Source organism: Cylas formicarius, unplaced genomic scaffold (genome assembly GCF_029955315.1).
Source record: "Cylas formicarius isolate icCylForm1 unplaced genomic scaffold, icCylForm1.1 PGA_scaffold_6__28_contigs__length_40554024, whole genome shotgun sequence".
Lineage (NCBI taxonomy): Eukaryota > Metazoa > Arthropoda > Insecta > Coleoptera > Brentidae > Cylas > Cylas formicarius.
Window position 1 is genome coordinate 14900854 of NW_026844347.1, and position 15036 is coordinate 14915889.

At 34.9% G+C, this 15036-nt stretch overlaps 2 protein-coding genes across 2 annotated transcripts in view; one reads left to right on the plus strand and one right to left on the minus strand.

Moving 5' to 3' along the window:
• LOC132703278 (nose resistant to fluoxetine protein 6-like) overlaps positions 1-1545 on the minus strand; it is a 254883-nt gene extending 253338 nt beyond the window's left edge. Inside the window, exon 1 of the mRNA XM_060672434.1 lies at positions 1304-1545. The gene's annotated coding sequence lies outside the window, so the exon portion shown is untranslated. The remainder of the gene's footprint in view (positions 1-1303) is intronic.
• Positions 1546-3499: 1954 nt separating this feature from the next.
• On the plus strand, positions 3500-14221 carry LOC132703279 (cytochrome P450 18a1). The gene is made up of 5 exons (XM_060672435.1): positions 3500-3940; positions 7613-8001; positions 9881-10043; positions 10106-10370; positions 13341-14221. The coding sequence occupies exons 1-5, from the start codon at positions 3577-3579 to the stop codon at positions 13738-13740; spliced, it is 1581 nt and encodes a 526-aa protein (XP_060528418.1). The 5' UTR covers positions 3500-3576; the 3' UTR covers positions 13741-14221.
• Positions 14222-15036: the final 815 nt, after the last annotated feature.

A 15036-nucleotide genomic window follows, 5' to 3' on the forward strand; every position in this document is an offset into this window, starting at 1 on the left:
TTACTCAGAAAGATACACAATTTTATAACGTAACGTGTTTTTGTAGACTTTATTATTCAGCATAGTTATTGTTAATGTAGGCTCTGGAATTTTTCTCATATTTCAAGCGATTTGTCAACAGATATTGTGTTTTAAATTAACAAAATTCAAATAAAATTCGTCGTACTGATAAAAACTGATCAGAAACTGCTTCCTTTCGTTGGCCCATCTACCATTTATGATTATAATATTCTTGAAAAATGAATCGACCAAAAAATTGTCATTTTGCTAGTGTGATAGGAAGATATCGTTCGAATATAAGTCGTATGGTTGAACGATTTAAGGAGACACGATCTTACTGTTGAAGACTAGTACAAGGACGAAAACGATGTACCGATCCAAGGATTGAGCGATTTACTCGGCAAACTGATAAATAGAAAGGTCACTAGTACTGGGCTAAAAACTGAACTTAAAACTGTTCGCCATCATACAATATCGTCTCGGACAATTAAAAGACGTTCAAATGAGGTTGGTTTAAGCAGCAGAAAGCCGGCAAAAAACAATTGCTCGCCAGAGAACACACGATTGTGTGTTGCCAGAAATTATCAACATTGGAGTATTCATGATTGGAAGGCGATTTTATTTTCTGATGAAACGAGAATAGTCTCAATTTTTCTGATATGCGTAAACGTGAGAGTAAAAAGGTCATAATTTTATTTTGCTTTAAAAACTCGTTAAGTTTCTCAGAAATATCTAATTATGATTATTATAAAATAAAATCGTAAAAAAACATAATTGTGCACCTTTTGTATTACGGAGGTCAGTGAACTTTTTCGTGTGTGTTTCTACCTGGATTTATATAGTTTCGCACTAAAAACTGTATAAACGAGTGGTGCCATAACGGATATTGCTGTTCAAAGTATTTATTAATATATATATTTCTCTTTTTTTTTTAATGTCCCACCATTGCCACTTTTATAGTTTTTTTTTTTAAGTTAATACATGTAAACTTCCAAATGTTTTACCTCTCGATAACTCACAAGTAATATACCTTGATGAAATGCTTGGAACCTCTACTTTAAAACCGAGTAAGATGCGGCAAATGTCGCCGGATGTGTCAAAAACAGTTAGATTTTTATCCCTTCATGATTAGCTTTAAGTGCACGTATTTTCCAATAGCAATATCAACGTAACGTTTTGTTAAAAAAATTATTTATATCTTTTTTTTTGTTATAGTGCATTATATTTCTAGGGACTACAATGTCACTGTGTATCCCGAGGCTCGGGCTACAATTCGCCGAGAGACAAAACAAACTTTACTCACCTGGTACATATGCTATTTTTTGCACTTTTGGGCCCCGATTTATTAAAGTTGTTTACTTTGTTATCTTTTGTTTTTATCAATTTTACACTAAAAAAATACATCAAAGAAAATGTACACAAAAAAACGTAGGGTTATTTTTTTTTCTTGCAGATGAAATAGTCAAATGCACCTTCACCAGGATGGACCTTTTTAATATTTGGTTAGCCAAGAAAGCAGACAAAAATCTTAGCTGAGTTGACAGCTACTTGCCCAATAGAGAGATCGAGACTACCAACTTGGAAAACCGTGTACCTATCTTTGTAGGAAGTTCAGTGAGTATTGGAGGTAAACTCTAGTTCTAGATCAAAGCTAGTAGCTAAGCACCAGGAATGGCTCAAGATGGGAGAGGTTTGTGAACTTCCGCTTGCCCAACCTATTCTGCTGGATGAAGTGGCAGAAATCCAGCAGGTCCTCGACGATCAAGAGCCGTCAACAAGCAAGCGAAAAAGATTTTTGAAGGAATTTGAAGAATGTAGTGAACGATCTAAACATCGAAGATTGTCGGAGTTATCTAAAGTAGATAGTTCTGCAATTAAATATTTAAAAGAAGATCAGTCCAAAACCTCTAGTTTGCAGATCCATGCAGACGAAATACTCTCGATTTTTTTTGAAGCTAAGTTTACCAGACCTCATAATACATAAACTAAAGATTTTGTTAGTTCAAAAATGGCCTCAAATGTCTTTCCTTCCTATCACAAAGTTCTGGAATCAAAGGAAAAGTGCTATCCTTAGGATGAAAAAGTGTCAAAGACATCTGCAGAAGTTGAACTGCAGTCACTTCTGAATCACATGGCTATACGAATTCTTCAAAAAGACGTTTTGTCATCTAATGCTTTTAAATTGCGAGCCTTTTATTTCTAGTTTAAGAAAATTACCTAAAAGCAGTAAGTCCTATTTATTCCCTAAAGTTTTTGATTTATTAGAGTTAGAATAACAGTTAAATCAAGCAACACGACAACTCATTATAAAATGGTAAGCCCGTACCCCTCTTTTTAATGATACAAAGAATCTTTTTATAGTGAATTTTACTTCTGAAATTAACAGCCATAAATGATTATTTGTAATAAGTCTTTCAGTTTTATTACAAGACTCATTATAAAATTATAAATTCTATTTAATTTCAATTCGGGTGTAATTAGCCATACGCATAGCCATAATGAGAGTTCAGGAACAATTTATAATGATTCTTTAGACTTAATTGTACCATATTAGTTTAGTTTTCACTCGTATGTGTTTTATTAAAATAATGTGATTTTTTTTGAAGGTATGTTTCCTGCTGTTAATCAAATTTTACTTTTTAAAAATAAATAGTTTTTTATTTATATTAAAGTTTAAAAATATTTAAAATATCCCATTAGCCCGAGAATTCCATGACCGCATGTACCATAAGACGGGACCACTGTGCGTCATTTAAAATGTCGGAAAAATTCGATAGCCTACACTTGGAAACATTTAACCATGAATGCATTGAATCATAAAATGTAGAAAAACATGTTACGTTATATAACGGCGTCTCCTTTAATAGCAGAGATAATGAAAGAAACCAAAAAAGAAAATGTTCTGGAAAGATGGAGCTACCTTCTAATGCTATATGTTTCGGCTGCTAGTATAGTCGAAAGGGTGATACGAATTTTCGAAATAACACTGACACTGTCAAGGAACCAACCTAAAATGCAAAACAGATCATTCAAAAAAAAGGCCCAGGAGTTCATTTTGTGTTTTAATTTCCTTACTACCACGGGGGACCGGTTTGATTTAAAGGCCCAAAAATACGAACGAGCTGATAGAAACCTTATTAGCGTTATTACAGGCATAACCATTTATCGTGTGTCGGGAATAAAGCAAACTCCCGGAGAATTGATCGCGTCTAACCTTGACCTCGAAATGTTAGATCTCTCTCACACACACACAGCCACACACACACATGCGCACCCACACGCATGGACAGACCCGAAACGCATCAGCACGAACTTCCACCGCAGCGTCGTGTCGACTGATCGCGACAAGTGAATGAATCGTACCGGACGCAAGTCTATTGGTAGGAGACGAGTAGCGGCCACCTATTGGTGGCGGCATCGCTCCTCCTAAAAAAACGCCGTACTCGCTCCCCTCCGCCGCAATCAGAGCCGGTAGTAGAGTGATGTATAAAAGCAATGAGTACCACCGATCGCGCACCAATAGATATATCGCCCAACGGTCGAGTACTAGAAAAAAAAAAACCATACCGAATCGCAATGTTCGTATATAGCGCGTCAGTGTTGTGGAACGTCCTAGTCGACGAACTATCCACCAAAATCCTGTTCGTGTTCGTCGGTGTTTTGACGTTGGTACGCGGCCTCCAAATCCTACGAGAAAACGCCAGTTTGCCACCCGGACCTTGGGGGTTACCGGTGTTTGGCTCGTTGCTGTCGCTTAAGGGCGATTTACATCTTCACTTCAGGGACCTGACCTATCGTTATGGGTCCCTCATCTCCACCAGACTCGGCTCGCAGCTCATCGTCGTTCTGAGCGACTACAAGCTGATAAGGGACGCGTTTCGCAAGGAAGAATTCACGGGCCGACCTACCACCGAAACTACCAACTTGCTGGAAGGCTACGGTAAGTGCCAGTATAGGGATGTGTGCAATCTGTATATTTATGTATATATGTTTCGAACTTTCCAAATGTAAAATTTATCCTAATCCATCGCTCCATTGATGAAAATTGGATTTTTTTCCCAAAAATATTGAAAATGTTATCTAACAAAACATTAAAGAACTATTCACAAATATCGAGCTCCAGTCTGTACTTTCAACTTCTGACGAGTTAATGTTTCAAGATAAAAAATTGGTTAAAAATCATTATTTTTTAATCAATATTTTTTAATCACCGTCGTTTGAACTTTCGATAATAAATAAATAAATAAATAGGTGTTTATCACTTAATGCTACTTTTTAATTTTGTTTATTTATTTTTTTATCACTGATTACTGTTCTGCAGTTGATGAACACTGATGAGGGAGAGTCATCTAAGTTTTTTCGAACTGTGACAACGTTTTCTGCTTGGATGAACACTTTATCAATTTGAAACGAAAACGATGTTTTAAAAAATTTTGTTAGCGTTCGTCTAGGAATTCTGAACCTGTCAAGGTTATTACGATTCAAAATCTTGTTGTACACAGAGGTTGGATTTTTTTTTAATACGATTTGAACCAAAACCAAAACTACTGAACCCAAAGAAGTGAACAGCAGAGTTATGACGTTAGACCAAAGGACCATTTCAATAAGAAATATGAGCGGACAACTCGTATGCACAAACACTTGTTTGGAAATGGTGTTCACGTCTTTAATGCTAAGTAGAAAGCTAAAAGAATATTATTTAAAAAGACGATAACGATAAGACGTTTTTGAGAAATATGTTGTCTTCGTCTGATATCACAAATGAGTCTGAGACACTAATCTTGCACTACCTGACTTCTCCGTATGCCTGAGGAATCTAAGCACGATCCATAAATAACATCGCCTTAGTTAAACCTTGACAATACTAAAGATTCGCAGGCAATTTTTTTTTTAATTTTTTTACTTGAATATTAACGCACCTGACACATTTGGTTCAGATTCACGTGTGCCGTTTTAACACGATTGCTTATGTCAATCCAAGGTTTCTAGCTTGTGGGACGAGACGTATACTTACGTTATCACCTTTTTTTTGTTGCAAAGATCACTAAATTAGTTTTTTTGGCTGTTATCTTGAGAGAATGGTTATTTGGCCAAAGAGGAGGTCCTAAAATTGATCCTTGACCTAATGTGAATATAACATCTCTAGAATGCGTGGAAAAACCTGCTGATTTCCTTTGGAGTAAGATAGGGAAAAACGTATCGAGCAAAATGGCGTGACACATTTTCTCTGGGCGACGACCTTCTGCGGTTCATCGGGCGAGTAAAAGTGATCAGTGATAAGTTATCGCGGTGCCGTCGACGCCACTAGTAACCCAGTTTTGGGAGATGCGTGGAGGCAGATTGCAAAATTTTTTATTTTTATCTCTTGCCTCGTTTACGAACAATCGATCCGTTTCACTATAAGTGTTACGCACAAGTGTTTACTTTTGTTACTCGAGGCGGTTTCTCCGCACCAAGTGTTTGTTTGTACACAAAATTTTGAAAATTTTTGTTTCCTTTTATAATTCATTTCGTGTGACTTAGGGGAAAGTTTCGACCATCTATTTGGGTTTGAAAAGCACATTGTAAAAAAAAGAACGAAAACAAAATAATAAAGTAAATACAGTGTGTCCAAAATTAAAATCTCTATGAAATTGATTCAATTTCAAAATAATTTGCGTAAATTGAGGGTTAATAATGTACTGTCGAGAACACTAAAAAAATCCTATCACTTCCGAAGATTTGTTTATTTATTTATTTATTTAATCAAATACACAGCAACATAGACATTCAAAAAGGTACATATGTTTCGTCAAAAGGCCTACAAAGAAATACAAATGAACACAATACAACTCCTCCGAGGATTATATTGTTTTACTCAATAATAAATATTTTAACGAGTTTTAAATTTGCTTTCGTTGGTAACAGAGTGGATAGAGTGGATAGATAGCTACATTCCTTATTAGCCGCTTCCTGTTTAAAAGATGAAACAACTGTGGAAAGTTATTTTCCACATGTAAATATATAAAATTTAAAAGAGACAGTATTTTAAGGGAGAGTTTCGCCAATATATTTCCTTCTAATTTTCCAAAAAAATAAGAATGTAATGGTTAAACTACAAAAAAAATCGGAAACAATACATGATAAGACAATATACAATATAAAATTACCTTTTTTTGGTGAGTTTTTAAATTTTAAATGTAATATGTATCATAAGTGCAATAAGAATGAAAACCAAGATGGTTCGACTACAGAACAGTTTGAAAAATTTAAAGACTTATTTAATTATTTATTTATTTATTTAAAGTCGCAACAATATTGACTTCTAAAAAAGCTGCATATGTTTCGTCAAAAGGCCTACAAATGAATACAACTACAGAAACATTATCTAATAAGACAAAATATACAATATAAAATTTCCTTTAATTAAACATATGCTCGGCATTCCCCCAATTGCTGTGAAAGAACTCCTTCAAGGAGTATTACCGACACAATATATATAATAATTATAATAATAATAATAATAATAAATATATAATAAGACGCAATATACAACATAAAATTTCCTTTACTTCACCCAATCTCCCTATTGTTCTGTTGTCCTTCAAGGAGTATATTGTTTTACCCAATAGTTTTTTAGTGAGTTTTCAAAATTTGCTTTCGTTGGTAGTAAGTCTAACAGAGTCGAGCAAGTGATATAAATTTTAATAAGCGTTACTTAGTTCCTGTTCATGATACCAATCAACCCGTGCCGTGGAACTCGCAAGTTCTGAAATGATCTAGTGACATAACTGTCAACTTTAACAGACATATTCTTTCTTACATAGGTGTAACAATGCAAAACATAAAATGAAATTACAGTAAGTATCTTTAGCAACCTGAAGAGGTAACAGGAAACAGGAGAAGTTGCTCTTTGTAGAAATGTTGTTGTTATTATGATTCGGTCCTGGATAATCATGCACACTGTTACCTCAAGCGACAATATCATAAGACAGTGTGGAGTTACCATATGCAAAATAATGATAATGATAAGATGATAATATCAATAATAATAATTATAAATTATGCCTTTCAGACTTGAGGGTCAACTGAAAAAACTAGTTTTTGAACCCTTTCAAAACGTTACAGCTGAAACATAGAGAAATGTTTTAAATTCGCCACTTGTTTGAAAATTATTTATAATTTTTTCAAAACATTGAAAATTTAATAAAATGCCTTTTTTGTGATTTTGTGATATTGTCTAGTGTACATCGTTGTATTCGTAATAAAATAAAACTATTTAATACGTGGTGTAATTTTTTCACGGGTCATATGGATGATGATTTGGCCGAAACGAAACATTGAACTTAAAATCATTTAACGAAGAAGTGACCTTTATTTTTTTTATATCTCTTTAAATAAAGCTAAAAACGGCTTGGTTCGATAGCGTGATAAGGAACATTTGGTAAAATTTTGCACAAACTAAAATTTAACTTTTGCAATATTCTATATTTAACACTTTGCTTGCTTTGATTTTAGAAATAGTTGGCACTTTAAAGGTTTTTTTTATTTAAGTAACTTTTATACCTTAAAACGAACTAATATGAAGGCCGCCAGAAATACTTAATCAACGTCGTTTTCGCTTCCTCTGCAGGCGTCTTGAACGTCGCCGGAAAATTGTGGAAAGACCAACGTCGATTCCTCCACGACGGCTTGCGTCATTTCGGCATGTCCTACCTCGGCTCGCGGAAGATCCGAATGGAGACTCGCATAGCCAACGAAGTGGAGGACTTCCTCAAAGTGCTTAACGCGAAAAACGGCCAGCCGGTCGACCTCAATCCCATATTGGCGGTCTCCATTTCCAACGTCATATGCGGCGTTTTGATGTCGACGAAATTTTCGCACGACGACCAAAGATTCACCCAGTTGATGGAACTGATTGAAGAGGGCTTCAAGCTGTTCGGGTCGTTGGAGGCGGCACTTTTCATACCTATCTTGAAATATCTGCCCGGACACAGGGAAACACTCGGGAAAATTGCCAAGGTAAGTTTGTAATTTTTCCGTTAGTGCTACGTGGTGTACAAATAGTGTAATAAAGCAATTTCGTTTATTATTGGTTTTGGAGAAAAATGTTAAATACTAAAGTTGTAGATGAGACTAATAGAAGCAATTTAAAATTATTTGTATATATATATATATATATATATATATATATATATATATATATATATATATATATATATATATATATATATATATATATATATATATATAATGTGATTCATAAATACGCGGGAAACCAAACCACAATATTTTTTTAATGACATACCCTGTATATTTGGGTATTAATAGAAGTCTACAGACACCAATTCAATATAATTTCTTTATTCGTTACATGTTAATGCACTATGAAATGGGGAAATAATTTATTCAATCCGAGAATTAAACAAAAAAAAATGAACTGCTCAATTTTAATTAAGTCTCATTTTATTTATTACTTGAAATGTCTCCCACCGACTTCGATACGCGATACGCGATCTAACATGGTTTTCAAAAGATTTGGCAGTATTTCTTTTCTTATTCTCTGTCTCGTGATCTTTTGTTGTGCGAGTCATTTTAGACAACTGGTCTGGTTTGGTCTCCCTCACCTCATTTGGAATGCCTAAGCATAAAAAAATAGTCCCTACAACGTAATTTCCTATTATACTAGCCCAAATATATAAAGACCATTTTTCCTAATTGTGTGTCGCTATAAAATTGGGTATATTGTTGGCGTATTAACTGTCGATTTATCTATAAATAACACATATTCGAAAAAAAACATCTTGCTCAAAAATTCGTTCTTGTGCCAAGTCCCAGAATGTTTATCTAATTTTGTAATAATTTTCACTGAGTTCTTGAAAAGGATGCATATTATTTTTTCGCAAAATATTATTCATAGAAATAATTAAGTCCTGGGAAATTTGTCGTACATGTGGGTTTTCTGTGACACTTAGCAACATATGAAATTCCTTTTCCTACACTCTCGATTCTTTCTTTCTTAAGCAACTCTTCCAAATCGAGTAAAACGATTCATGAAATTCTTAAGAGTTCTTTTCGAGAGCTGCCTTCTATCAGAATATTGTTGCTTGTAAATTCTCATAGCTAATAATGCATTCTTCTCGCCACATCCCATTACTAAAACCATGTCGACCACTTCTTCCATAGAAAAATTCATGGTTGAGTTGCAAATTAAGGAACCAGTAATAAATTAACTAAGAAAACTAATACAAAATTGACAGGTTTCAAGTAAATTTTTATTTGCATGGCCAACTAATATTTGCACTAAAAGTCGCAATCTGAAAACATTTATAGTTCCATATATTTTGGACAGAATTTCTAAATTAGTGGAATGAAGGAAAACATTTTTTTTTACAAATCTAAAAATTTACCTACGTATTATTATTTTTCTTCCCTCATTGCGATATTTTTTCATTATTGGACAAATTTTCGTAGTTTTACTCGTAAGAATATGTACACCTAAAAAAATAAACAGGGTGTTCCATTTAAAAAAGATTAGTTCGGTTTACCACATATTTATAAATCACTCTGTATATTTGAAAATAACTTTAAATTGTTTCGTTTAACCATACCTATGACTTTTGTAATAAACAAAATTTCTAAACCAAAGAATATATTTTTTGACACACTATTTGGAGACCCTATTTTTATCTAATTTCTGTAAAGGTTCAAATAATTGTTAACTCCTAAATTGTGTTTTCAAATTAAGGAAGTGAATTTAAAATACATGATTGATGATAGTATTAGCTTTTCCAAAATATCTTATGACAAATCTAAAAAAGCGCAATTAATAATAGTATTTCAAAAATCGCTTCCAAATCCATATTTCTAATCAGATCTAAACAATAGTTTTCATTTACAGAATCGCGAGGCCATGGCTCAATTCTTGCAGGAGACGATCGACGAGCACAGAAAATCTTTCGACCCCAGTCATCTCCGTGACCTTTTGGACACGTACTTGTACGAAATTGAAAAGGCCAACGAGGAAGGTGTTGGACATCACTTGTTCGAGGGCAAAGATCACGGTAAGTCATTTTCACCGCGGGCCATAAATCGGAACGATGCTAGAAAGGTCGGTTCTTTCCAGATCGCCAAATGCAGCAGGTGTTGGGAGACATCTTTTCTGCGGGCATGGAAACGATCAAGAGCTCCCTGCAGTGGGCTGTTTTGTTCATGCTGCACAACCCGGAGCAGATGCGCCTGGTGCAGGAAGAGCTCGATCAGGTGGTCGGTCGCCACAGGTTACCCAAGCTGGAGGATCTCGCCTACTTACCAGTTACCGAATCGACAATGATGGAAGTGTTGAGAATATCCAGTATAGTTCCTATGGGTACCACGCATGCGCCTACCAGGTAAACATTATCTTTTCCATGTTGGTATTTCTCTATTGGTCACTTCAGTAGCATGCCTGAGTTTTTTATTTTGAAAATTTGGTACTTTAGACGAATTGCTGTTTTAGGAAAACTAACAAAAATTGTTGTAAACCAGCTTCGAGTATTCTAAAGAAATTAGATGGAAGTACCCCAAAATAACAAATATATTATTAATCAATTAACAGAGAACAAATTTAAATGCACAATTTTTTCTTGAAATACTTTTATTTTCAAATATTTTTATTAATAATAATATATCTGTATTTAGTATTATGCTACATAAAAATTTAAAATAGAAATTTTAAATATAAAAAAGTAAACTGCAATTAAGAGCTAAGCACGCAAATCAAAATTTGGATCATACATGATGTCTTAATAGTATATTATGCAACAAGTGTAGTAAACGGCATTTAAGTCAAGAATTTATTTGGCACGAGCAGCAGAAATAAGTGGCTTGAAACGTTTACCAAATGTGTTGCATACTATACTACTACACTCACGCCGCTGCTTTCCGCTCGTGTCAAATAGGCTCGTTTCGACTCAAACGCCGTTTACCACACTTCTTGTGTAATATATTAAAAATGTAATACGGAGTTTTGTACATGACTAGAATAACATTCTGTCAGCATAAAATTACCACAATTTCTTGTATTGTAAGTACGAAATAGGTAGTTCGAAATAGGTAACTTTTTCACAAACATAATCAGGAGCACACTGCTGTTTGTTTTTTAAAATAAATACATTAAATATTACTTTGTGTTTTACAGACAAGAGACTAAGTACACTCAACATGCTTTGAATTGGCGTATATCTGTTATAACTTAGTATATTTCTCATGGTCCTATTTTGAAGAATCTGAAATTGCTCTAATTCATAATTTGACAAATTGAACACAAGTGTGGAACAAATTGTCAATTCTCAAATATTGCACTCTAATGTCGTATTCACGAATTAGGTTTTTGTTCTTAATATAAATGTTACTTCAAAATTTCTCACCCATAATAAAAATCATTGTGTCATCCGCAAATAGGACCGCTTTACTATCATCTAAAATATTTACAATATCGTTTCTACATATAAGAATGAACAAAGGTCCCAAAACTGTCCCCAAGTAAACTTTGGTGAACGAGCCGCAAAAATGTTTGAAAACCAACTTTATGCACTACTGTTTCATCCCCAACTGTTGTCGAATTTTGTGATAAAACATCAAACTCGGTTTGTGATCGCAAAGACAAGATGCGAAAATCTTCCGATGAATAAAAACGCACAACCTTCAAAGCAGCCGTCGTTCGGCTTCAAATTCGCACCTGAGAAAAAAGTGAAAGTCCCGGTGAGCCTAAAATTCGTTTGTATTTTTCGGTCAATGAACCCCGGGTAGCAGTGGCGACGATTTCTCAAATTAATTTCGTAACTATACGCAAAAAGACTCGTTAATGTACGCGCAGGTACAGTTGTTGTGTTTACGCAATCGCAGACGAGGCATTTGACTCCTCAAAATTCGATTTTACGTAACCCCAGCCGGCCGTAAATATAATATAAAGCAATTATTTGCCCTACTGAGGACCCGATAAAAAAATTCTAGTCGCATTCCTCTATATTCAGAAAAAAATCGGTATGTAACGAAAATTAAAAATAAACGGGTGGTCATAGAAAACTGGCTTTTAAATCAGATACTCTGCTTCTAAGCACTTTCACATATTCCAGTTCATAACATCAAGCAAGAAACAAATTATTGAAAACATTTTGCTAAAACCCATTCTAAATCATAACGCGACATGTAAAAATACTTATGTAGAAGGATATTCGATCATCTAGGGCCATTTTTATTACAATAAGGTAAGATTAGTAATAAAACTCTAAACAAAATCAGAACGGCGTTGTTAATATAAATATATCGTTAAATCATTTACTGTGCTTAAAATTAAATTCATTTACATTACATTATCAAAATGCTGAATTTCTGACCAATTTTTGAAAGACAAGTCACTAATCTTTAAGTCAGTTCTGGAACCAAAGAACATCGCGAATTTAAACCTCGCATATACTGGGTGATTCATAAAGAATGCGTAATTCTTAAACTGGAGGTGAGAAGTTGGCGCATTACCCTTTCTGGAATGACGTAATTTTTGAATATATTTTTTTAATGTATGTCAACTGACAAAATTTCAAGAAAAAAACATCGTCGTGTCTTTATAACTGTGAATGCCGGTTTTGGTTTTGGTTATGTCTCTTTAAGAATATATTCGTCAAAATTGACACGGGTCTGTTGTGACTCTTTATTAACTTTTCCAAGATGCCTCCAAGATATAATCAGCAATCACAGCTAATAGTTTTGAACATCTTGGCTTTTTTCAATTGAGACAAAAATAAGCTAAAAATGGAATCATCTCGTCAATTGATAACGAAATTGAACTTAGCAATACACCAATAATAAATATTGGTTACTTAATACGCAAACTTTAGACACCAAAATATTATAAAATTACAACATCTTATTTGAAGTTTTTTTAATTACTATTACAAAAATTATTATTACTTATTATTGTTTACTCCGCACCGTTTCACCTTTTAAAAACCCGTATTTAAAAAACATAAAACAATACCTTGAATTTCTTAAATACTGCTTTAAATCTAAGACTGATAGAGTTACGAAACTTTTCTATGAAAAATTGGTAAATTGGTAAATTGGTAAATCTGACAACGTTGCTGTTAGAGTTTTTTAATTATGCAGGTTAAAATACCTCCTGGTGTTGAATTTTGAGTTGAGTTTTGAAGATATTTAAGCGTTCCGGCACTTTTTACTTTAAGGGGGTGTTATTGTCGCTCCGCAATTAGTAGAAATAAAATTTTGAGTTTATGAGACCTTACTAAATTCGATATGCGCAGTTTCCTGCAACTCAATAATTAACCATACGCACGAAGTGCTAACCAATTTTCTCCTTGTTACAGAGATATCCAACTAAACGGATTCCACCTGCCGCAACACGCACAAGTCGTACCTCTGCTCCACGCCATCCACATGGACCCAGAACTGTGGCACGAGCCCGAAAAATTCGACCCCACCCGTTTCATAAACAACGAGGGCAAAGTGCAAAAGCCCGAATACTTTCTGCCGTTCGGAGTGGGGAGGAGGATGTGTCTGGGTGAAGTTCTGGCTAGGATGGAGATTTTTATGTTCTTCTCGTCGCTGCTCCATCGCTTTCACGTCCGCGTACCTGAAGGAGAGACCTTGCCCAGCCTCAAGGGTATCTCCGGCGTCACGATAAACCCCACGGCGTTTAAGGTGTGCCTCAAACCGAGACCGATGGGCGACGAAGACTCCAACCTGAGACCGGCCGGCAGCCATTGAACGTCGATGGTGCGAGAGCACGGTCTGAGTTTAGTTCCTATTACAGTTGCCCGGACACAGTACTTAACGATAACAGCGATGACAGATCTCCGATTACGATCGGCTGTGGGTTAAAAGTGTTCACGAATCACCAATTGTAGTATTAGACTGTCGATAGACCTTAAGTACAAACGCTAGTCAAGCATGTTATCATCCGTCATTTTTTTTTGTTCGCGTTTTTTTTACCATTTTGACAATATTTTACCGTTTGCATCGTTATCACGTTCGTTACCTTGATTGTCAACCATACTTAATTTTTTTTAGTCGTAGGCATAATTTATTTATTTCACCCCTAAGGATTAATTATTGTACCATCATTCCGTAGGTTAGGTATGAGTAACGTTGCGGATTTGTCTGCAACCTTGCTTGGGTTCGTATTTTATAGAGAGGAAGACTTAAGTTAAGATTTTTTTGTTGCAACATGTAATTTTATAAATAAACAACGAATTAATTGTGAAACTTTTTTTTTTCCAATTTTTCGAACCCTTGTGGTGCATGCCACTGAGAGTTCACCTTACCGCACTGTATGGTCAACAAGAGTAAACATTACACAAATTCGACCGATAAAGATCCATGCGCTGTAATTCAAAATTTAAATATATGTTTTAGTACTACTAACTGGCTCACGTTCTATTCTGTACCTGCTTATATATTATTTGAGAGGGGCGAAGCTAAAGGAGGAGCGTGAACACTGTTTCGGATGACTGATTCCCATATCGGTGAAGGGTAAAAAGTCGAGGTTAAGGTTTGTTGAAGATGACAGCACTACTTCCTAAAAACTAGTAATTTCTCAGTTGTGCAATTACCCAAGTTTCAGCTATTTTGAACGTTGCTTCTTAGTTCAGAGTCGTTTGAGAAGTCAATGTGAGTGTTTTCGTGAAAATGGAGTATAGAGCTGTTATAAAATATTTGTTTTTGAAAGGCAATACGCCTACTTAAATTAAAGTTGAGTTGGACTCTGTGTATGAGAACTCGCTAAAGTTCATCAAACGACCTTCCATCTAAAGTGCGAGAGATAGCAGAGGTTATGAAAATGTCAGAAGAACGTGTTTGTCACATTTTAAATCAAGACTCCGAAAAAAGCAAAAACTGTTTTTTCGGATGGGAAGGTGACGACGACTGTTTTTTAGGAACCAGAAGAAAGTCATAACAGAAGCATACAACGCATCAATACTTCACAAGCTGAGGACAGAAATTGCGGAAAAACAGCCGCATTTTTAAAAAAATCACCAAGACAACGCGCCGTCTCATACCTCA

What these genes read in the sequence shown, in the direction of transcription:
- LOC132703279 (XM_060672435.1), top strand. Translation starts at nt 3,577, where the DNA reads ATGTTCGTATATAGCGCGTCAGTGTTGTGGAACGTCCTAGTCGACGAA. An exon ending in CAACTTGCTGGAAGGCTACG is followed by an intron (nt 3,941 to 7,612) that starts GTAAGTGCCAGT and finishes CTTCCTCTGCAG; the next exon opens with GCGTCTTGAACGTCGCCGGA. An exon ending in CACTCGGGAAAATTGCCAAG is followed by an intron (nt 8,002 to 9,880) that starts GTAAGTTTGTAA and finishes TTTCATTTACAG; the next exon opens with AATCGCGAGGCCATGGCTCA.